The sequence below is a fragment of the Stegostoma tigrinum genome, chromosome 3 (assembly GCF_030684315.1).
Source record: "Stegostoma tigrinum isolate sSteTig4 chromosome 3, sSteTig4.hap1, whole genome shotgun sequence".
Lineage (NCBI taxonomy): Eukaryota > Metazoa > Chordata > Chondrichthyes > Orectolobiformes > Stegostomatidae > Stegostoma > Stegostoma tigrinum.
Window position 1 is genome coordinate 56292400 of NC_081356.1, and position 24367 is coordinate 56316766.

The window sequence follows — 24367 nt, forward strand, 5'->3', positions numbered from 1 at the left end:
TGTTGTCCACCGCACTCGTAATGGCTTCATAGAATACCAATAAATTAGTTAAACATGACCAGCCCTTGATGAACTCATGCTGCGTGTGCTCAATGAGACAATTTCTATCTAGATGTCTTACTATTTCTTCCTTGATGAGGCATTCAAGCATTTTCTCCACTACTGAAGTTAAGCTAACTAGCCTATAATTTGCCACCTTTTGTCTACCTCCTGTTTTAAACAGTGACTTCATGTTTATTGTTTTCCAATTTTCTGGAATTGCCCCAAGGTCCAATGAATTTTGGAAAATTGTTGCGAGTACATTTGCTATTTCTCCCGCCTTCTCTTTTAGAACCCTGGGATATATTCCATCAGGACTAGGAGACTTATTGACCTTTAGCTCCATTAACTTGCCCAACATTACTTCTTTTCGGATCATGATTGTTTCTAGGTCCTCACCCACCTTGGTCTCCTTGTCATCAATTACTCGCATGTCATTCGTGTCCTCCACTAGAAGATCAACACAAATTACCTGTTCAATGCCTTGGCTACTTCCTCATTCCCCATTACTAAATCCCCCTTCTCATCCTCTAAAGGATCAATGTTTACTTTAGCCATTTCTCCGTTTTATTTTTTTGTAGAAATTTTTGTTATCTGTCTTTACATTTTGAGCTAGTTTACTCTCATAATCTATCTTACTATCTTTATGGCTTTTTTTGTAACTTTGCGTTGACATTCAAAGTTTTGCCATTCTTCTCATTTCCCACTGGTCTTTGCCACTTTGTAGACCTTAACTTTCAATTTGATAGCCTCCCTTATTTCCTTAGATGTGCATGGCTGATTACCCCTTCTTGTACAATCCTTTCTTTTCACTAGTATATACTTTTGCTGAGCACTTTGAAAGTCCTCAACTGTCCCACCATGATGTCTTTGCATCCAGTCAATTTTAGCCAACTTTTCCCTCATCCTATTGTAGTCTCCTTTGTTTAAGCACAGGATCCTGGTATTGGATTTTACCTTCTCACTTTCCATCTGTATTCTAAATTCAATCATACTGTGATCATTCTTTCCAAGAGGATCCCTAATTATGAAATCATTAATTATTCCTGTCTCATTACACAGGACAAGACCCAGGATAGCTTGCTCCCTTGTCAGTTTCATTACATAGTGTTCAAGAAAACTATCGTGGAGACATTCAATGAACTCCTCCTCACGGCTGTCTTGGCCAAACTGGTTCGACCAATCGACATGTGGATTAAAATCCCCCATGATAATTGCCGTACCATTTTTACAGGCATTAGTTGTTTCTTTGTTAATTACCTGCCCAATGTGATATTATTTTTTGGTGGCCCAAAGATCATGCTTAGTGACATTGTTTTCTTAGAAATTCTAATTTCCATCCAAATGGATTCAACCTTATTCTCCACAGAACTTATATCATCTCTCACTGCCATCCTGATGTCATCTTAAATATCAGAGCTAGACTACCCCTCTTACCTTCCTGTGTGTCCTCCCAAATAGTTTGATACCCCTGGATATTTAATTTCCAGTCATGAGCATCCTGCAACTATGTCTCTGTAATGGCGACTAAATCATACCCATTCACGATGAATTGTCCCATTAACTCATCTACCTTGTTTCAAATGTTATAAGCATTTAGATAAAGTGCCTTTAGGCTAGTTTTTATACATTCTTTTTGAATTCTAACTTCTCCATTAATATTATCTCCTGAATTTTCCTTCCTTCTAACTTCTTTCATAGCTGATGTAGTTAAACCCTCCTGCACACGTTAACCTGCTGCTTCTTTTCTATCTACTATTATACTTCCTGTCATTTGCTCCTTCCCTTCTCTCCAATTCACTAGTTTAAAGTCCTAGTGATCACCCTATTTATCCTTTTCGCTAGAACAACGGTTCCAGATCGGTTCAAGTAGAGAACATCTCAACAGTTCAGATCTCTCCTGTTCCAAAACTGATGCCAATGCCCCATGAAATGAAACCACTCTTTCCCACACCACTCCCTTAGCCACATGGGTACTTTCCTAATTTTCTTACTCGTCAACCAATTTGCACGTGGCTCGGGTAATCCGGAGATTATAACCCTTCAGGGCCTGTTCCTTAATTTCGTTCCTTGTGCACAATAATCCCCGTACAGGTTCTCCTTTCTAGCCTTGCCTATGTTGTTTGTTCCAACGTGGACCACAACAACTGGATCCTTGCCCTCCCACTCCAATATCCTTTCAAGACAGTCTTGTCTGCTTTGCGTTCCAGCAAAAGACAGCAATTTCATAAGTAGGTAAAGAGATTAAATTTTTGAGAAATACATCCTCCTCATTTCAGGGAAGTCAAACTGTTTCAACTGTAGATACCTCACGGAAATGTCACATTTTTGCTCCAGCAGAGCAATTGTGCAGTTGGGAATATCACATTGCAAAATGTATCCTCGAGGCCCAGAATTTAATTTCAATGCCGCACTTGTGCTGCAGCCTTTTGCTCCATACAACTAGCCTAGAACAAACTAGCCATAATCAACTTAATGTTACACAAAACCAAAAGACATATGGGAAGTAGTAGTCATTTGTACCAATAATTCACTCCATTATGGCTGATCTAATAATCTTCAGCTACACTTTCCTGCTTTTTCGCCATTATCATCAATCCCTTTGCAGATTAAAAATCTGTCTTTCTCTTTTGAATATTCTGAATGACACAGCTTTGTCAGCCCTTTGCGGCAAGAATTCCATAGATTCATCACCCACTGAGAGAAGTTCTTCACCTCTGTCTTAAATGGATGACTTCTTATACTGGGATGGTCCTTCTGGTTCTAAACTCCCCAAGGGGAGACAGCCTCTCCACATCTACCTCTAAGAATTGTTACTGTTTCAATAAGGTCATTGGTCATTCTTCTAAACTGAAGAGTACAGGTCCAACCTACTCAACGTTACAACATAAGACAGTCCTTCCACACCCTCGACTGCCCCCAATGCCAGTACATCTTTTTTCAGATAAGGGGACCAAAGCTGTTCCCAGAATTCTAGCTGTCATTTGACTATAGTGTTTTAGCAAGGTGTCCGTATTTTTACACTCCACTCCCTTGAAAATAAAGACCTATATTCCATTTGCGTTCCCTAGATCCGTTTGATAATTTCAAGAGATACATATACCACATTGTTCATTAGTTTCATGATTTATCAATATCTCAACACTGATTTTACTCCTTTATTACCAAACAGCCTGCTCACGCTTCTTTGCACAAATTATTGCAAACCATCTTCTGACCAAATTTTCCCACCATGAAATAAATCTTTCAAGCAGAAACAATCAAGTCTTCTTCTAATATTTATAGAACTGAAAATGCCAGAAAAGGTAATGCTGTCACGGTTTGCTTTTCTTCGAGAAATGCTTTAACAATGCAAACAATCTGACTTTGAGCTATACTACGATGAGCTGAAAGCTCTAAGCATTAGCTGGTAAGTCCCAATCAGTAAAATTACCTGTACAGTTTTTCCAAGCCCCATATCATCACCAAGGATGCACCCTCTGCCACATAAATAATGCCTAAAAATGAACTTTACTCCATCTCTTTGGTAGTCTCGCAAGTATCTATTAATAGTATATGGCACACGTATACTGCCCTCAGACAATTTTAAAGAGATCTTCGGGCCTGGTGGTTTTTTGTCAAGGAAGCAAGGCTTCTCCAGGTCACCATCACCAAATATAAAACCTCGCGAACATTCATTTTTGCTTTTCCTTTTCAGTGTGGTCAGTGCCACAGTCTCTTCATTAAAGCTGGAGAACCTTACAACTGCCACATTTTTATCATCTTCATCTGTGAATATTGATTTTATTGTGGCCTCATATAGCTTATCATCTCCAGAAAAGGGGGCAAAAACCTGATCACCAACGAACAAGTTTTCTGAAACAAAAAAAAAATCCACAACGTAAGCAAATGAGAGCAAAATGTCAGTTAAACAGAAATTGCAATCAGCGCAATCATAAAAGCAAATTGGAAATAAAATTATTTTGCAACTATCCAAGGGTTGTCATACATACCTGCTCCTGAATCAATATTTGATTCAGAGGTTGAGACACTTAGCTCCATTTGTGAAAGGATGTTTCAATGCATTTGAAGCCTGAGAAAAATAAAAATAAGTCAGATTTTATGAATTTCAATTTTTTGGCTATATAAACCAAGATCCTAATTTCTTCTTCTACTGTTGCCACACACTCTGCCAATGATCTTACAAACCTATGACACCAGTTCCCACAAATTCCTTAACTGTTCAACTTTACATTGTGTGGAAGTTTTATAATTTTAATAATTTTGTTATTTTTAATGTGCTACCCTTCTTAATCAGGGATCATCTGCAAACTTAGGAAATTTGGAATGAGCTCAAGTTCAGTTATGTACAATATTACAGCAGCAGACTAAACACTGGTTCCTAAGATGTTTTTTCGCTTTGTATATGAACCAGGAGTAGAAGGCCCTTTGAGCTTGTTACTCCATTCAACGTATCACGGTTAATCCTTTATCTCAATACCATATTTCCGCTTTCTCCTTATATCTCCTGATGCACTTAAAATCTAAAAATAAGATTTTATTTGTTCAAGGTTGAGTCAGAATGTAAAGTCACAAAGTTTTTACAACATGGAAAGAGGCCTTTCAGCCAATCATGTCAAGGCAGGAAACCGAGCATCTATTTATTTTAATCCCATTTTCCAGCACATGGATTGTAGCTTTGTATGCAATAGGGTTTCAACTATACACCTAAGTACAATACAGTGGAAATTACAGAAAGAGAGCCTTACAACCAGTACACAGAGATAGTAGGAACTGCTGATGGTGGAGAATCTGAGCTAACACGGTGTGGAACTGGATGAACACAGCAGGCCAAGCAGCATCAGAGGAGCAGGAAAGCTGACGTTTCGTTTTATCTTACAACCAGTATTATGTTTTCATAAACATTCAATATCAAGGCCAAAACAATTCAGAGCATCAGAATTCAATATCCTATTAGAATCATAAAATCACGGAAATCTAAAGCACTGAATACAATCTGCTAATCATAACTGTGCTAACATTCTTGAAACAATAGTCATGGGTAGTACCATATTTCCACATATTTTGCCTCCAAGTTTCTCAACTCTAACTCCTTTTCAATATGATTTATGAAACTGCTCCCATGCTTTTCAGATGGCACATCCTAGATCTTAATAACAACCCAAGTGAAAACATTCCCCTTCAGCTCCTCTTTAGATTCTTATCCTAACAATTTTAGATCTGTGACTTCTGGTTGCTGACACTCAAGAAAGCCATATGCCCTTTTGAACTAAGGTATTAACTGACTCTACCACCATTAGGCATTTATGCAAATGGATAAGACCATGCTCCAAAAGTATATAATTTCAAACTGTGGTGGAACGAAATCCTTCTGCCATAACACCATCCTGTCCATGTCACCCTGTTGTCTATCCTCATCATGATCTACTACTTTGCCAAGTAAACCTGCAAATAACCTGCAAACTCACAGTGTTCTTTCCAATCAAGTATTAGCCATTTAAATCAGATCTATGAATAACGGTCTCAAAACTTTTACTTGGGGAATACCACTGTAAACTAGTACACAATAATCCATCCATTGGGAAGTTGATGACCTACTGGTAATATTGCTAGACTATTAATCCAGGGTCCCAGATCTTGTTCTGGGGACCCAGGTTTGAAGCCCACCATGGCAGATGGTGGAATTTGAATCAAATAGAAACAAAAATCTGCAATTAAGAATAGGAGTTATTCAGAATAGTGTACTAGGCCCAACCATCTTCAGCTGTTTCATCAATGACCTTCCTTCCATCATAAGGTCAGAAGTAGGGATGTTCACCAATGATTACACAATGTTCAGCACCACTTGTGACTCCTCAGATGCTGAAGCAGTTTGTGTCCAGACCTTGTTGCATTTGGATAATATCCAGGCTTAGGCTGAAAAGTGGCAAGTACCATTCACACCACACAAATGCTAGGTTATGACCATCACCAATAAGAGACAGGAACAAAAACAATGTTGCTGGAAACGCTCAGCAGGCCTGGCAGCATCTGTGAAGGAGAAAACAGACATAATGTTTTGGGTACAGTGACCCGTGCTCAGAACTTACAGACAGTCTAACTGCTGCCCCTTGACATTCAATGGTGTTACCATCACCGAATCCCACACTATCAATGCCCTGGGGGTTACTGTTGACCGGAAACTCAACATGGACTCACCACATAAACTCAGTGACTACAAGAGCAGCTCAGACGCTAGGAATACTGTGGCAAGTAACTCACCTCCTAACTCCCCAAAGCCTGTCCACCATCTACAAGGCACAAGTTAGGAGTGTGATGGAATACTGCCCACTTGTCTGGATGAGTGCACCCCCAATGATACTCAAGAAGCTTGACATTATCCAGGACAAAACAGTCTGCTTGACTGGCACTGCATACACAAGCATCCACTCCTTCCACCACCAACATTCAGTAGCTGCAGTGTGTACTATCTACAAAATGCACTGCAGAAATTCAAAGATCCTCAGGCAGCACCTTCCAAACCCACAACCACTTCCATCTAGAAGGGCTCAGTGGTTAGCACTGCTACCTCACAACACCAGGAACCTGGGTTCGATTCTACCCTCGGACGACTGTCTGTGTGGAGTTTGCACGTTCTCCCTGTGTCTGTGTGGGCTTCCCCCACGGGTGCTCTGGTTTCCTCCCACAAAGATGTGCAGTTTAGGAGAATTGGCCACACTAAATTGCCTGTCGTGTTCAGGGATTATTAGATTGGGGGATTGGTCTGGGTGGGATGCTCTGAGGTTTGGCACAGACTTGTTGGGCTGAAGGGCCTGTTTCCACATTGTAGGGATTCTATGATTCAATGATCTATTACAAGGGCAGCAGATATATGGAGACACCAGCACCTTCAAGTTCCCTCCAAGCCACTCACCATCTTGACTTGGAAATATATCGCTGTTCCTTCACTGTTGCTAGATCAAAATCCTGAAATTCTCTCCCCAGTGGCATGGTGGGTCAACTGACATCAGGTAGAGTGCAGTGATTCAACAAGGCAACTCACCACCACCTTCAAGGACAACTTCCAATTTCTTAAAAATCCACCTAGAGTGAGCATTTGACAAACTGCCACAGAAATTCTAATCCGCAACTCCTACTACACTACACTGATCAAATCTTTTTGTTAAATAATTAAATCAAGTTAATCAGACACAAGTTAACATTAACAAATCTAGGTCTTTGCTTCCCCCTCCGTAACTGGATTTTCGCCTTCCTGAACCACAGATTGCAGTCAATATAAATAGGTAACAACACCTCTTCCATTATAATGCTCAACACCGGTGCCCTAAAAGTCCACACATTCATTCCTTATACGCTCATAACTGTGTGGCCAACTTCCACCCCAACTCCATTTACAAGTCTGCTAGATGCACTAGTGTTGTACGTCGGATCTCAAACAACATGACAGAATACAGGAAAGAGATTGAGAGCTTCATGGCATGGTGTAAGGACAACGATCTTTGCAATTATGTCTGCAAAACAGAGGAACTGATCGCTGACATCCGGAAGCAGAGTGGACAGCACGTCCCTTGTTGCACCAATGGTGCTGATATGGAGATGGTTGACAGTGTCAATCTCCTCGAAGTGATGATTATTAACAATCTACATCAATGCAACGGTCAAGAAAGTACAATAATTTCTCTATTTCCTCAGGAGGCTAAGGAAATTTGGCATGTCCGTAAAGACTCTTACCATTTGTTATAGATGCACCATAGAAAGCATCCTATCTGGATGTATCACAGCATGCTAGAGTAACTACTCTTCTTAATATCACAATAAACTACACTGTGTCATAGACACAGCCCAGTCAATCACACAAAACAGCCTTCCATCTATTGACTCCATCTATGCTTCCTGCTGCCTCGGGAACCGACACAATCAAAGGCACCTCCCACCCCAGCTGTACTCTCTACCACCCTCTATCAGCAGGCATGAATACACGTATTACGCAATTCAAGAACAACTTCTTCCCCACTGTTATCAAACTTTTGAACAGACCTCTGAAATGTTAATTTTGATTTCTCTTTCTCTGCAGCTGTAACACTATTCTGCACTCTGTTCTGCTACCCTGTATCTTGGTGCATGTGATAAAAATAAATCAAACTCAAATCTGTATTGTTCATGAACGTTTGGTATGCACAACTTTGCTTCTTTCATCAGTTTAAAAGCAGTTTTTAAAAACTGTGGTCACGAAAAGCACACTGTTCCCACATTCTAATCAGACTCCCATTATTCCTTAGATAACAAGGTGTGGAGCTGGATGAACACAAGAGGCCAAGCAGCGAGATAAGTGGAGATAAGTTCAGTGGAGCAGGAGCAGGTGGAGACAATGGGTTGACCAGGGCAGTCAGGTTTGTGGACTTTGGGAAGGAGATAGAAACAGGCGGTGCAGCGTTGGAACGATGAGGCTGGAGGCTGTGGGTGGGAGGTCATCTTAAGTGGTGAGGTTGTGAATGGTCTGGGAGATGATGTTTTGGTGGTCAGGGGTGGGGTCATGATCAAGAGGGTGTTAGAATGAGCTCTGCCAGCTCTCTGACACCTCCTCCTACTGCCCCTTGGTCATGACTCCACCCCTGACCATCAAAACATCATCTGCCAGGCCTTCCACAACCTCATCACTTCAGGTGACCTCCCACCTACAGTCTCCAACCTCATCGTTCCACAACCCCACACAGCCAGTTTCTATCTACTTCCCAAAATCCACAAACCTGACTGCGCAAGTCGACCCATTGTCTCCACCTGTTCCTGCCCCACCGAACTTATCTCGACTCCATTTTCCTCCGCCCTGATCCAGGAACTCCCCACCTCCGTACGTGACACCACCTATGCCCTCCCCCTCCTCCAAAACTGCCAATTCCCTGGTCCCCAACACTTCATTTTCACCATGAATGGCCCGTCCCAATATACTTGCATTTCCCATGTAGATTGCCTAAATGCCCTCCGCTTCCTCTTGTCCTGCAGGCCCGGCTAGTCCCGCTACAATGCCTTGTCTGCTTAGCTAAACTCATCCTCACCCTCAACAACTTCTCCTTCAATTGCTCCCACTTCCGACAGACAAAGGGGATGGCCACGAGTAGCTGCATGGGCCCAAGCTATGCCTGCCTCTTTGTAGGATATGCAGAACAATTACTCTTCCAATAGCTACACTGGCTCTATCCCCACCTCTTCCTCTGTTATATCGATGACTGTACTGGCACTGCCTTGTGCTCCCACAAGGAGCTCGAAAAGTTCATCCACTTCACTAACACCTTCCACCCCAACCATAAGTTCACCTGGACCATCTCCGATATCTCTGTCTCCTTCCCAGACCTCCCTGTTTCCATCTCCGGCAACCACCTGGAAAGTGATATCCATTTCAAGCTTACCGATTCACACAGTTACCGAGAATACACCTCCTCACACCCACTGTCCTGCAAAAAGGCCATCCCCTATTCCCAATTCCTTCACCCCTGTCCCCGAGAAGAGGCATTCCACTCCGGGACATCCCAAATGTCCTTGTTTTTCAAGGACCGCAACTTCCCCTCCAAAGTGAACGAAAACACCTTCGACCGTATCTCTCGCAATTCATCCCTCACACAGCCGCCCCACAATAACAACAAAAACACACACCACCTTGTCCTCATGTACCACCCCATCAACCTCCGGATCCAACGCATCATCTTCCGACACTTCTGCCAACTGCAACCTGACCCCTCTACCAAAGACATTTTTCCCGCCCTACCCTTATCTGCATTCCAGAAGGACCACTCTCTCCATGACTCCCTTGTTCGCTCCACACTCCCCACCAGCCCCACCACCCCTAGAACTTTTCCCTGCAACTGCAGGAAGTGCTATACCTGCCCCTACACCTCCACCGACACCTCTCCCCTGAACCCCATCCCAGGCCCCAAGAAAACCTTCCACATCAGCTAATGTGGTATACTGCATCTGCTATTCCTGACGTGGCCTCCTCTACATCGGGAAAGCCAAGCAGAGGTTTGGAGACTGCTTTGCGGAACACCTACGCTCCGTTCATGACAAATGACTGCACCCCCCCAGTTGCAAACTACTTCAACTCCTCCTCCCACTCCTTAGACAACAGGTACATCCTGGGCCTCCTCCAGTGCCACAGCGATGCCACCCGAAGGTTGCAGGAACAGCATCTCATTTCGCTTGGGAGCCCTGCAGCCCAACGGTAGCAATGTGGACTTCACAAGCTTCAGATTCTCCACGCCCCTGACTGCATCCCAAAACCAGCCAAGCCCCCGTCGTCCCGCCTCCCTAACCTGTCCGTCCTTCCTCCCTCCCACCTCAACACCCACCCCCACCTCCTAATTACCAGCCTCAACCCTGCATCCTTGACCTGTCTGTGTCTCCTCTCCACATATCTGCTCCTTCATCCATCTTCCATCCACCTCCCCTCTCTTTATTTATTTCAGAACCCCCTTCCTCTCCCCTATTTGTAGACCCAAAACGTCAGCTTTCCTGCTTCTCTGATGCTGCTGGGCCTGCTGTGTTCATCCAGCTCTACACCTTGTTATCTCAGATTCTCCAGCATCGGCAGTTCCATTATTCCTTTCCATCTTTAACTTCCAATCTTCACCCTTATTATTTCCCCACTGTATCTCCACATCTGCTTAGTTACTTTGTCCTTCTTTGACACTGCTTCCTACAAACTCCATATCCGTAAAGTGTTATCAATGGTAAAGTTACAGCTTCCCAAGATCGGCCAAAATCACTAAAGGCAATCTTACTGATTTATTGAATACAATCCTAAACACGGTGGTTTAGATTACTGACCAAACCGTGCACTTAATGTGGAAATCCAAGATAATAAAATGTGAGGCTGGATGAACACAGCAGGCCCAGCAGCATCTCAGGAGCACAAGATGCTGCTGGGCCTGCTGTGTTCATCCAGCCTCACATTTTATGATCTTGGATTCTCCAGCATCTGCAGTTCCCATTATCACTTAATGGGGAAATGATGAGTTTCTCAGCTACTGGGGAGTTAACCAGCAGGACGTGAGGACTAATAGGTAAGTCAGGATAGAGGCACTGCCCCGTTCATTTTCTATCCAATAACTGACAACGCCCCCGTAGGGACGTAGAGGGACTCTTCACTCACCAGCGGTTGGCGACATCAACAATCCTAATCCCCCTACTCTTCAACAGCTCCAACCGCCTTGATGTGGGGTGGACCTTCCACCCGGAAGTGGTTCCGAGATCACGTGACTGACGGGCGTGTTTCACATCGCATGACACGAAAGCCGGCACTCATTGGTCGTCTCCGAGGAGGTGGTGTTAATTGCTGAGTGATGTTCCGGAGGCGAAAGGTCGAAGCTTACGTCCACGTGAGAAAATGGAACGGAGTTTGCAAGATTAGCCGGTGTCTGAACTTTTTTTTTGAGATGTCTTTTAGTCGGCCTGTTGAAGCAGATAAGACTTAAGAGTATCAGAGATAATGGGAACTGCAGATGCTGGAGAATCCAAGATAATAAAATGTGAGGTTGGATGAACACAGCAGGCCAAGCAGCATCTCAGGAGCACAAAAGCTGACGTTTCGGGCCTAGACCCTAGATCCTTCAGATCTCTGATGAAGGGTCTAGGCCCGAAACGTCAGCTTTTGTGCTCCTGAGATGCTGCTTGGCCTGCTGTGTTCATCCAGCCTCACATTTTATTATCTAAGACTTAAGAGTAGGTCTCTTGGCCCAGGGACGATATCACTGCAACTTCCTTGTGTACAATTTTTAAAAAAAAGCGCTGCTTCATCCTTCACACTGCACAATATCCTGTACTAGGTACTAAATTTACTTGTTAGGAGCAGAACAACTCGTCCTTCTCGCCCGCCTATCCTGCCATCGAAGAATGTAGTGGCACATCTAACTGTGGTTTCAAAACATTCCTCCTGCTCCCTATAATCTTAGACTTATTTTTACATCTGCTAATGTGGAGAAATTTCCTCCCGTTAAATTTGAGGAACACTAAAACCTTCAGAACAAAGGCAAAATGATGTGCATGTTGGAAATCTGCAGCACAAAATACTAGGGAAACTCAGTAGGTCTGGCAGCATCTGTGGTGAGACAATAAGAATTAATGTTTTGAGTCTGTCTAAATTAATAGTGAAAGGTGTTAGAGGTGCCCAGTGTTCTTTATTTATAACTGAAACCTTCAGTCCTGCCAAAAACTATCAATCACTCCATGCCTTTCCTTGGCAATTGTCTCAGGCTAAATCAACTGCAATAAAACACACAAAAAGAAATGATTCAACAAAACAAATATTGAGATAATAACTCACATGACCAAAAGTTTTGTCCAAAATGTTTTATGGTCTTAGTGAAGGTGGTGGTATAGTTTTAATGTCACTGGGCTAGTAATCCAAATAGGGTCGTAAAGATTATACAGCATGGAAACAGACCCTTCCATGCCAGCCAGATATCCTGAATTAATCTAGTCCCATTTGCCAGTATTTGGCCAATATTTCTCTAAACCTTTCCCTTTCATCTACAGTTCATTAAAATGTTGTAATTGTACTCGCCTCTACAGCTTCCTCTGTCAATTCATTCCATACACGCACCATCCTCTGTGTGAAAAAGTGGCCCCTTATGTCCCTTTTAAATCTTTACCCTCTCATTTTTTTTTGCAGCGGAGAGCTATTTAAGTAGGTGTGTTCGTAGCCCCAGGTCCTACACGGTAGGGCCTCCCTCCCACCCTCCTCCTCTAACCTAATTAAGAGTCCACAGACTCACAGCAAACACACAAGGGCTGAGGGAAGTGCCTGGTGAGTAAAGTGTGAGTTTTCAACGAAGAGGCTCAGTGAGGACATTACGCCACAGTTGAAGAGGGTGAAGGCATGACTGCCAAGCTGATTCAGTGTGCTGCGTGCATGATGTGGGAGGTCAGGGACACTGATGTTTCTAGCTCCTATAACTGTGGTAAGTGTGTACACATTCAGCTTCTGAAGGAGGTTGTTGCAGCACTGAAGAAAGAACTAGAAGACCTCAGGCTCATCCAAGAGAATGAGAATTTTCTGGACAGGACCTTCAGCAAGGTCACTACACCGAGGATACCTGAAGAGAGAAGGGGGATGTCGATGATAAAGGAAGACTTGAATGAAGTACAAGTGACCCCAGGGGAAGCACCTATTGTAAACAGGCTGACTGTCTTGGAAACTGCCGAGACAGACGACACTGCCAGTCCGAGAGGTGGACAGGTCTGCAAGTCAAAAATTACTGTAGAGGCAGAGCCGAGAAGTCAGATATCACGGAGAGCTGTGGTAATAGTGGACTCCATTGTGAGAACGACTGACAGGGGTTTCTGCGGCAACAGGCGAGATTTGAAGACGGTGTGTTGCCTTCCTGGTGCCAGGATCCAGGACATCACTGATAGGGTGCAGAGAATCCTCAAGGGTGAAGGTGAAGACCCAGAGGTGGTGGTGCATGTCGGCACTAATGACGTCGGGAAGAAAAGGAGGAGCATTCTACAGCGGGACTTCAGAGAACTCAGAAGAAAGCTGAAAAGCAGGACTTCCAGGGTGGTTATCTCTGGTTTGCTTCCAGTTCCTCAGGCTGGAAAGGGCAGGAACAGAGAGATAATGGATCTGAACGTGTGGCTGAGGGACTGGTGTCAGAAGCAAGGATTTAAATTCTTGGATCACTGGGGTATGTTTTGGGGTAAAAATAAATTGTACAGGAGGGACGGTTTGCATCTTAATATTCGGGGGACCAGCTTTCTGGCAGGCAGGTTTGCCGCTGCAACACAGGTGTGTTTAAACTAGGTAATAGGGGGGAGGGGCCAAACTGGAAATTTAAGAATGAAGTTAAAGGGAAAGTGAGAATAAGAGAGGTTAGAAGGACAACAGAATCAACAGAGCAGACAACTCAAGAAGGGATCGTACAGTATGGCCAGTGAAATAGGGATTGATAGAAAGGGTGAGGGGAGAAACAAATTAAAAATATTATATATGAATGCACGAAGCATAAGAAATAAGGTGGATGAGCTTGAAGCTCAGTTGGAAGTTGGCAAGTATGATGTTGTGGGGATAACTGAGACGTGGCTTCAAGTGGACAGGGCCTGGGAAATGAATATTCAAGGCTATACATGCTATCGAAAGGACAGACTGGTGGGCAGAGGGGATGGGGTAGCCCTGTTGGTGAGGAATCATATTCGGTCCCTTGCGAGGGGGTACACAGAGGAGATGTAGAGTCAGTATGGATAGAGCTGAGAAATTCTAAGGGTAGATAGACCCTAATGGGAGTTATCTACAGGCCCCCAAACAGTAGTCAGGAGGTAGGGTGCAGGTTGAATCAAGAGTTGAAATTGGCCTGTCACAAAGCTATCTCTACAGTTGTTATGGGAGATTTCAACATGCGGGTAGCCTGGGAGAATCAGGATGGTACTGGACCCCAAGAAAGGGAGTTTGTAGAGTGCCTCCGAGATGGATTCTTAGAACAGCTTGTACTGGAGCCTGCCAGGGAGGAAGCAATTCTGGATCTGGTGTTGTGCAATGAACCGGATTTGATCAAGGACCTCAAAGTAAAGGAGCCATTAGGAGGTAGTGACAAGTATGATAAGTTTTAATCTGCAGTTTGAGAGGGAGAAAGGACAATTGGAAGTGTCAGTATTGCAGTTGAATAAAGGGAACTATGGAGCTATGAAGGAGGAGCTGGCCAAAGTTCAGTGGTACAATACCCTAGCAGGGATGGCAGTGGAACAACAATTGCAGGTATTTCTGGATATAATGCAGAAGGTGCAGGATCAGTTCATACCAAAGAGGAAGAAAGATCCTAAGGGGAGGCGGGGGCAGCCGTGGCTGACGAGGGAAGTTAAGGACTGTATAAAAATAAAAGAGAAGTATAACATAGCAAAGATGAGTGGGAAGCTTTTAAAGAGCAACATCGGATAACTAAAAAGGCAATACACAGAGAAAAAATGAGCTATGAAGGAAAACTGGCCAAAAATATAAAGGAGGATAGTAAAAGCTTTTTTAGGCATGTGAAAAGAAAAAAAAGATTACGACTAAAATTGGGCCCTTGAAGTCAGAAATGGGTGAATTTATTATGGGGAACAAGAAAATGGCAGATGTGTTGAATAGGTACTTTGGATCTGTCTTCACTAGGGAAGACACAAGCAATCTCCCAGATGCAGTAGTGGCTGAAGGACCGAGGGTAATGGATGAACTGAAGGGTATTTATATTAGGCAGGAAATGGTGTTGGATAGACTGTTAGGTCTGAAGGCTGATAAGTCCCCGGGACCTGATGGTCTGCATCCCAGGGTACTTAAGGAGGTGGCTCTAGAAATTGTGGACACGTTGGTAATTATTTTCCAAGGTTCTATAGATTCAGGATCAGTTCCTGCGGATTGGAGGGGGACAAATGTTGTCCCACTTTTCAAGAAAGGAGGGAGAGAGAAAACAGGAAACTACAGAGCGGTTAGCCTGACGCCAGTGGTGGGAAAGATGCAGGAGTCAATTATAAAAGATGAAATTACGACTCATTTGGATAGCAGTAACAGAATAGGTCAGAGTCAGCATGGATTTACGAAGGGGAAATCGTGCTTGACTAATCTTCTGGAATTTTTTGAGGATGTATCTATGAAGATGGATAAGGGAGAGCCAGTGGATGTAGTGTGCCTGGACTTTCAGAAAGCCTTTGATAAAGTCCCGCATAGGAGATTAGTGAACAAAATTAGGGCACATGGTATTGGGGCCAAAATACTGAGTTGGATTGAAAATTGTCTGGCTGACAGGAAGCAAAGAGTAGTGATAAACGGGTCCCTTTCGGAATGGCAGGCAGTGACCAGTGGGGTACCACAAGGTTCGGTGCTGGGACCGCAGCTGTTTACGGTATATATTATTGATATAGACGAAGGCATTAGAAGTAATATTAGCAAATTTGCTGATGACACAAAGTTGGGTGGCAGTGTGAAATGTGAGGAGGATGTTATTAGAATACAGGGTGACTTGGACAGGCTATGTGAGTGGACAGATGCATGGCAGATGCAGTTTAATGTGGATAACTGTGTGGTTATACACTTTGGTGGCAAGAACAGGAAGGCAGATTACTATCTCATTGGAGTCAAGTTAGGTAAAGGGGAAGCACAACGAGATCTGGGTGTTCTTGTACATCAGTCAATGAAAGCAAGCATACAGGTACAGCAGGTAGTGAAGAAAGCTAATAGTATGCTGGCCTTCATCACAAGAGGAATTGAGTATAGGAGCAAAGAGGTCCTTCTGCAGCTGTACAGGGCCCTGGTGAGACCGCACCTGGAGTATTGTGTGCCGTTTTGGTCTCCCAATTTGAGGAAGGACATTCTTGCTGTTGAGGGAGTACAGCGGAGGTTCACAAGGTCAATTCCTGGAATGGCGGGACTATCATATGTTGAAAGATTGGAGCGACTGGGCTTGTATACTCTTGAGTTTAGAAGGATGAGAGGGGATCTGATTGAGACGTATAAGATTATTAAGGGATTGGACACTGTGGAGGCAGGAAGCATGTTTCTCCAATGTAGAGGTGACCACATTGTGAGCACCGAATGCAGTAGACTAGATTTTGTGAAGTGCAGGGAAAGTGCTGCTTCACCTGGAAAGTATGTTTGGGCCCTTGGATACTGGGGAGGGAAGAGGTAATTCTGCAGCTGTTATACCTTCGGCAGTTGCAGGGGAAGGTGCTGTGGGCCTGTTGAGGGTGTTGGGAATGAAGAAAGTGTGGACCACAGTGTCCCGAAGGAACGGACCCTGCAGAAGGCAGATAAGGGCAGGGAGGGGAATATATTTCTGGTGGTGGCATCTTAATGGAGGTGGCGAAAATGGCATCTGGTAATCTTCTGAATGTGGATGCTGGTGGGATGGTAATAAGGACAAGGAGAACCTTGTTGCTATTGCAGCTCAGACAGGAAACAAAGAGTGGAGGAATAAATAGGTCTTTTTCTGATAGGTAGCTAGTGACTAATGACATACTGCAGGGAACAGTATCAGTCCAGTGACATTTCCATTCCTATTATGAGGGATTAGTTATCTCAGTTGGCTTATGTTATAGAGCCATGCTAATAGTATGGGTTCTATTTCAGCATTGGCTGAGGTTACCACGAATGATTCCCCTAAACTTCTCCCCTTACCTAAGATGTGGTGACCACCACCAGTTGTCTCTAATGAAGGCGCAGTCCTATGGTCTTCTTGGACTATGGCACGTTTAAACATTACACCATCACCTCCCCATGAAGATCCTGCTATTATAAACGCAGGTTATTATAAAGTGGAAGGCATTCCAGTTGGGTCAGCAGTTTAGCAATTGTATTTCATGAATAAACGTTTCACATTAAACATACCACTTTAAAGCAGAAGCAGCGTAACATCAAGGAGTGTATCATTTCCACTGAAGGGCAGCAACAAGACCATAAAAGAAAGAGTTCTATTGATTGCCATCTGATATCCCAAAGCATTTCACAGCCAATGGCGTAGTAAAGATGGTATTTTGTTAAGTAGGACATGTAGGACAATGATTTGCACACAGTAAGCTTCCACAGACAGTATTGTGATAATTACCCAATAAAATTTTTATTGTTAGACAAATGATAGCTGTAATACCAGGGATAATTTCCCTGGTTTTCTTTGTAACAATACCATGACAATTTTTGCATCCGCCTGAGAGATCAGACAGAGCCTTGTTAACTATTTCATATGAAGGTTAGCAGTCCAGTAGTGCAGCAGTTCTTCAATTTTGCACAGGTATGTCAGGTTTGATTTTTGTGTTCAGATTCTGGAGTGGGACTTGAACACAAAACTTTTGCCTCAACAACAGCAGTACTACCTGAACCACAGCTGACCCACAATTAAAATATTGAAGGTTTAAAGTATAAAATCCATTACAGGTATACTTTAAATTCAACACAATTAACAGATTCCAGGTATTATAATACAAAAAAAAGCCTTTCCATTTAACAGCATAATGTGTTTTCCATTCCATCGCACATAATTATGAAATTTAATGTCATCATGCTACTGATTTGGCACAAGGAGGTACTATTACGTGTTCAGACCAGGCCACCCAAATTTGTTATGATTCGGCTAGGGACTCGGTATCATTTCTGGCAGGTTTACCTTTACCCTGACTGTACCTGAATCATCTCATTGAAGGTAGCCTCTCATTCAGCTGCAGATTTTCCCATCAACCTTTTTTTCTAGGCACTGTGGATCAGCTCCACCGTTGCCTCATTGAAGTCCGCTTTCCTGCAGTTAATGTTTTGGATTGCCAATTGCCTTTTTTGGTCAATATCCAAAACCCTACAAGATAACAATCACTGTCTCCTGAACATTCATAACGGATAACTTGATTTACTTGCTGCACTTCATTCCAAAGAACCAGGTTCAAGAGTTGGACTGGGTACACACTGCTGTAAGAAATTTTCCTGAACTTGATCTAGGACCTTCTGTCCTCTCTGCCATTTATAACACCTCCATTTTAGCCTACTTTTGGATAGTTGACATCGTTAATTATGACCACTCTATAGTTGGCATCTCTGTAATTTCTCTGCAGATTTGTTTCTCTACACTTTCTTTTTCATACAGAATCATATCAAAGTTCTCTGGAGGTGGCTTGGGAGTTGGGAGACCTTGAAATAAGGCTTTGAAAAGGAAGCTGATGTCTTCTGCCACCAAGGGATATTCGCAATCGTGAGAATGGCAGTGACAAGACCCACCATCAACTGAAGATGAACGGCCAACTCAACTTGTTGCTAATTAATGACCACGCCACACCCGTTAAGCTATTTTAGCAGTCTTGGTACAGATTCTTGCCAGGTAAACTGACTATCTCCCAGAGGGCTCCTGACAGAGAAAGAGAAGCCTTCCTTAAGGGTCACTCCAAGGCCCATGAAGGGATATTACAGTAATGGCATCCCCTTTAGCTGCAGTGTTTCCAGTTGAGAATTTACCCTTAGATTTGTGTGCTCTGCCCTCTAATAAGGCTAACAGTCCTGAGAGATGACCACTATCCATAATTGGGCAGTATCAGCCTCTTAATTGACTAGAGCTGTCATTGTCCTGCCCACAGTCTCACCATTCAACCATGCGGGCTCAGCAGATAATATTGGTGCCAGCAGTACACAGGAGTTAGGAAAATTCAACCCAGCATCATGGAAGTGAACAAAAACAGGAGTTTCTGAAAATGGTTTGGCAGCATCTGTGAATAAAAATCAGCATTTCAGGTTTGGTGACCCTTCCTCACAATGGGGTTGAAACATTAACTCTGATTTTTCTTCACAGATGTGGCCAAACCTACTACACTTTTACAGCAACTTCGGTTTTTGTTCTTGATTTACAGCATCCACAGTTCTTTCGGATTTTATCATTGAAGTGAAGATGGTAGAATTAATGGATAGGATGAAAATTATAGTAAGATATACTGGAAAATGCTGACTGTGCGTGAAGCAGATAAGTCATCAAGTCAGGTTGGCTCCGTTCCAGATTGCAAAACGGAATGAGAATGTAAATATTGGAAGAACTTGCTATAATCACCAATCTTTCCTAGATATGTCAAATAATTGGAGACTGGCAAATGTGACAGTTTTATTCAAGAAAGAGTGTAAGAAAAGTCCTAGTGACTACAGGCTGGTCTGTTTAACACCAGCAGTGGGTAAAGTTTTAAAATAATCAAAGAAATAGCAACAGGCAATTGGAGAAGCTTATGATAATTAAGAAGAGTCAAGACTGATTTGTAAAAAAAAGATCAATTTAGACTAATTTAATTGAATGTTTTGATGATGTAAGAAAGGAGGTTATTGAAGGGAATGCAATGGATGTTACCCACATGAATTTAAATAATGTGTTTGATAATGTGCCACATAAACAGCTGATTAACAAAATTGAGGCTCACGAAATAAACCTCAAAAATTGGCCATAAACACCAATTTCTCTTTTCCTCAAAGTGGAGGAATATAGTGGCATTCTCAAGAGTCATTAAAATTGGGTCAGAGTGTTTATACAGTGTGGAAAATGGCCCTTTGATACACCGTATCTGCGCTGGACATCAAACATCTATGCTAACGCCAGTTTTCACCATTTGGCCCATGGACAGGTATGTTTTGGCATTTCAGGTGCTCATTTAAATACTTTATAATATACTTGAGTGTTCCTGCTTCTACCACCCTTTTAGACAGTGGGTTCCAAATACCCTTTGCTCACTGTGTGAAAAAATATTTCCTCAAATCTTCCTACTCCTTCCCTCAAAACTGTGTCACCTGATTTTTGACCCCGCTACCAAAAGAAAATGTTTCTATGCTTTTCTACCCTGTCTATGTCCCTCATAACTTCGCACAGTTCAATTTAGGTGTACAATCTGAGATGTGGAAAAGAAAATTGGTGCAAATGACATCATGGTATCCAGTTAGATAGGCTCAAAATATCACTGAACTGAATTGTGGGAAGACACGTTAAGAAAGTTGTTTGGAAATTCTTCAGCCATCTTTGAAAAAGAATAGTTTAATTCATTGTGGTGAAGACACCGTATTGGTTAAGGAAAACCATTCTCTACATTGCATTCAGAACAGCAGAAACTTTAACAGCTTTCAGTTTTAGTACTATGAACTTCAACCAGCAAGAATGTCACAAGACAACAAAATGAGAGCAATACAAGGAGATCAACATCCAAATGATGATCTTCCAATTCAAGAAAAGACTCATCGACTTCAATTTCCTATCAACAATCAAACCGTAGAAGAAAATTCACCAGTACCAATCTATCATCCACAAAACATTTAAGCTTTCAGGTCAATTTAACAGATCAGTGAATTAGCAGATGTGAAAAGCACAACTCCCAAGATTTCACATAGCTTTCAGAGTAAATGCAGAAGAAGTTAGAATGCTTTTCTACAATATGGGAAGAATATCAGATCATGTGTTACATAGACAATAACAGATCATGAAAAACAAATTATGCCTGACAACCTTTTAACAATTTTTGATCAATATTTCACTTCAAGAACTAATAAAACACTGGTGACATCATGCTTCAATTGTTTTTATTAACTCCAAGGATAGCCTATAGATATTTGAAGTTTTAGCAAAGACCTGTAGCTCAGGTTGTGGGCGAGGTCATTGACTTGCTTGTTGAGCTGGCTTGTTCTCATTCAGAGGTTTCGTCGCCATCAGTGGAGCCTCCAATGAAACAATGTTAATCTGCTCCGCTTGCAATTTATACTGTTTAGTCCGTTATGGTGAGTAGTGTCATTTCCGGTTTTGAACTGTATGGGTTTGTATATGGGATCCAATTCTATATGCTTGTTGATTGCAATATTGGTGGAGAACCATTACAACGTAATGCAATCATCAAACACGTAGAATTGAACCCCATATACAAATCCATACAGATCAAAGCTGAAAATGACACTACTCACCATAATGAACTAAACAGTATAAATTCCAAGCAGAGTACAATAATAATGCTTCATCGGACGCTGCACAGATGATGTCACTTAGCATGGTGACGAAACATCTGAATGAGAACAAGCCAGCTCGATGAGCAAATCAACAACATCAGAACCTATAGATAGTTTAATAAACAATCAATATCTACTGTCTAAACTATGTAGCAATGGAAACAACAGCTAATTGGTCTTTTAGAAGGATCTTCTTCAGTAGAAAGATAATCTAAATCTGGAATGAGTAGTCCAAAGTTTAGAAAATGGTTCAAGAAGGATTACACAGCAAAAGTTTCATTTAATGCAGAACATTCTACTGTGCATGTTGACTATTTAAAGTGTAATAACCCATTTGACCAGAGGAAACAGACTTCACATCTGAACAATATGCTGTCTGTGACAACTTTAATCCTGAAATCTTGAACAATCTTGTCACAGGTTCCAAGGACCCATGTCAGTGAAATCAAAACTGTCCAACATTCTGCCAACAATGTCTCAAAGTAGCAAGAGTTTACTTATAGAGTCATACAGCACTGAAACAGATACTTCGGTCCAACCAGTCCATGCCGAACATAATCCCAAACTAAACTAGTCCCACTTGCCTGCTTTTGGTTCTTATCCATTCAAATCTTTCCCTTTCATGTACCTATCCAAATTTTTTAAAAAAAATATTGTAATTGTATCAGCATCTACCACTTCCTCAGGAAGTTCATTCCACAGATGAGCCACCCTCAGTTTAAAAAATTTGCCCCTCGTCTTTTCTAAATCTCTCTCCTCTCACTTTATAAATGTTCCCCTTAGTCTTGAAAAGCCCCATTCTTGGGAAAAGACAACTACCATTAACTCTATCTGTACCTCTCATTATTTTATAGGCTTCTATCAGGTCGCCTGTCAATCTCCTATGCTCCAAGGAAGAGGAGTGTCATACAGATAAATAACATGACTATTCTCTCATACAATTAACACGGTCACCTATCCAGATGTTAGAGATGTAGAAGTAGAAGCAATCCAAGTTTCCTGTGCATCCCTGCAGTTGTATCACCATAAGTTCTTTCAGCTAAATAAATTGAATTTCTGATTAGATGAAAGCTAGCAGAGAAAAATATACAACCACCAGCTTTACCTCAAGCACTTCTATACCTTGTCATGGACTTTCCTCGTATACCTTTTGAAACAGATGGATCAATTCAAAGACTTGAGGCGGGGTAGGAAAGATAAGGAAAAATGTCTAATAAATATTAAAAGAAATTGCCTAAGTAACTCATTTAAGAATATAAACAATGGATATTAAATGAGTATGGCAGAAGTGAGATGTTCCAAGAGGAATTTTATGTAAGATCTTTAGGACTTTGATCAACTTTGCAATTACATCACAACTGAACATCACTGAGCATAAACAGCACAGCATAGGCAGAGTTAGAAAGCTCTACAGTAGGACATAGCCTGGAGAGCACATGGCCATGAACTCACAACTTAGATAGTTTGGCCCTTATCTCATTTACCAGTAAGGTTGGATCCTGGTACATCTATGATATTGAGTTTGGAAGCACAATCACATTGTCACTTTGAGATCTTCGTCTGAAGACAGTTCTTGTCTTTGCTTACTCCTTGACCAGCTTTCTTGAGCCCAAACTCATAGTTTTGCATCAAATGACACGATCAGAGAGTGTGGTGAATTCAGCAACGATAATGCTATAAATGTCAAAGGGAAATTGTTAGATTCTTTTGCTAAAAATGGTAATTTCTGCCACTTGTATGGTGCAAATGATACCTGCTACTTATCAGCCCAAGTCTGAATATAACCCAGGTCTTGCTGCATATGGACGCACACTGCATCAGTATCTGTGGAATCATGAATGGTACAAAACACTATTATCATTAGTGAAGATCCCATTATTTGCCTCATGATGGAAAAAGAAGCATTAACAATGCAAATTAAAGTGGCTGAGTCTATGACACAACAGTGAAGAATTCTTGCAGAGATGTCTGCAGTTTAGATGTTTGACCACCAAAAACCTCAACTATTTTCCTCTGTGATACAACTTCAACAAGTGGGGAGATGTTCCCCTGTTCCCATTAACCTTAGTTTTGCCAGGACTCCTTGATGCTGTACCTGGTCAAATGCCACTTTGATGACAGTTATATTCATCTCATCCCTTGAATTCTGTTCTTTTATCCAAGTCTGGACAAAGGCTGAGAAGAGGTAACCCATTACTGTCACTTAGACCTTAGAGAGAATCAGAGTCATTGTTTTGAGTTTATTGACTGAAGGAGTCATATTGGATTCAAAATGGTAACTATTTCTCCCTGTATAGGTGCTGCCAATAGTGTTGAATTTCTCCACTTCCTATAATTTGATGCTCATTGTAGAAACTCCAAAATGGACTTTTCATCTGGTGAATGCATCAATGTTGGAGCATGAAGAACGTAGGTCAGACTGTTCATAGTTTGTCCTCTGGTCTATGCTGTGCAAAATGAATGTGCTGCAAAAACAAAAAGCAAACAAACAAAAACAGAAATTGGAGGAGAAACTCAGCAGATCTGGCAGCATCTGTGGAGAGTAAGCAGAGTTAATGTTTTGGGCCCAGTGATCCTTCTTCAGAATGTAAGTGCTACAATTGACCTCAATTTGTCATTACAATTTCATCAGCAGGTGGAGGACTACAAGCTAAGTTCTTAAGTTCTGTGCAACATATGTGCAGATTCTTTAGATTCTTTCACTCAGAAGGTGGTATAAATCAACAGTATTATTACTACTCAAAAATATTGCTGTTTAAAACAGTACTCATGAACACTACTGGGCACAGCATAGGTTTGTCCTGTAAATGGCTGAATCACCAGAAAGGTGAGTCATAGGTTTGATCCATAGTCAACGTTAGATTGGCCAATCACGGCCCT

The 24367-nt window shown here is 42.2% G+C and overlaps 2 protein-coding genes across 3 annotated transcripts in view; one reads left to right on the plus strand and one right to left on the minus strand.

The window, feature by feature from the left end:
• ercc6l2 (excision repair cross-complementation group 6-like 2) overlaps nucleotides 1–11277 on the minus strand; it is an 85796-nt gene extending 74519 nt beyond the window's left edge. For both annotated transcript variants that reach the window (XM_048527482.2, XM_048527481.2), the window contains exons 1-3: nucleotides 11183–11277; nucleotides 4032–4111; nucleotides 3473–3894 (exon numbers count right to left, since the gene is read on the minus strand). In XM_048527482.2, coding sequence (XP_048383439.1) covers nucleotides 3473–3894; nucleotides 4032–4080 — 471 coding nt within the window. In that variant the 5' untranslated portion in view covers nucleotides 4081–4111; nucleotides 11183–11277. The remainder of the gene's footprint in view (nucleotides 1–3472; nucleotides 3895–4031; nucleotides 4112–11182) is intronic.
• Nucleotides 7480–19228, plus strand: LOC132209499 (uncharacterized). Its single transcript, XM_059645011.1, has 3 exons — nucleotides 7480–7705; nucleotides 13389–13715; nucleotides 18621–19228. Exons 1-3 carry the CDS (start codon nucleotides 7480–7482, stop codon nucleotides 18680–18682), a joined length of 615 nt encoding a protein of 204 aa, XP_059500994.1. The 3' UTR covers nucleotides 18683–19228.
• Nucleotides 19229–24367: the final 5139 nt, after the last annotated feature.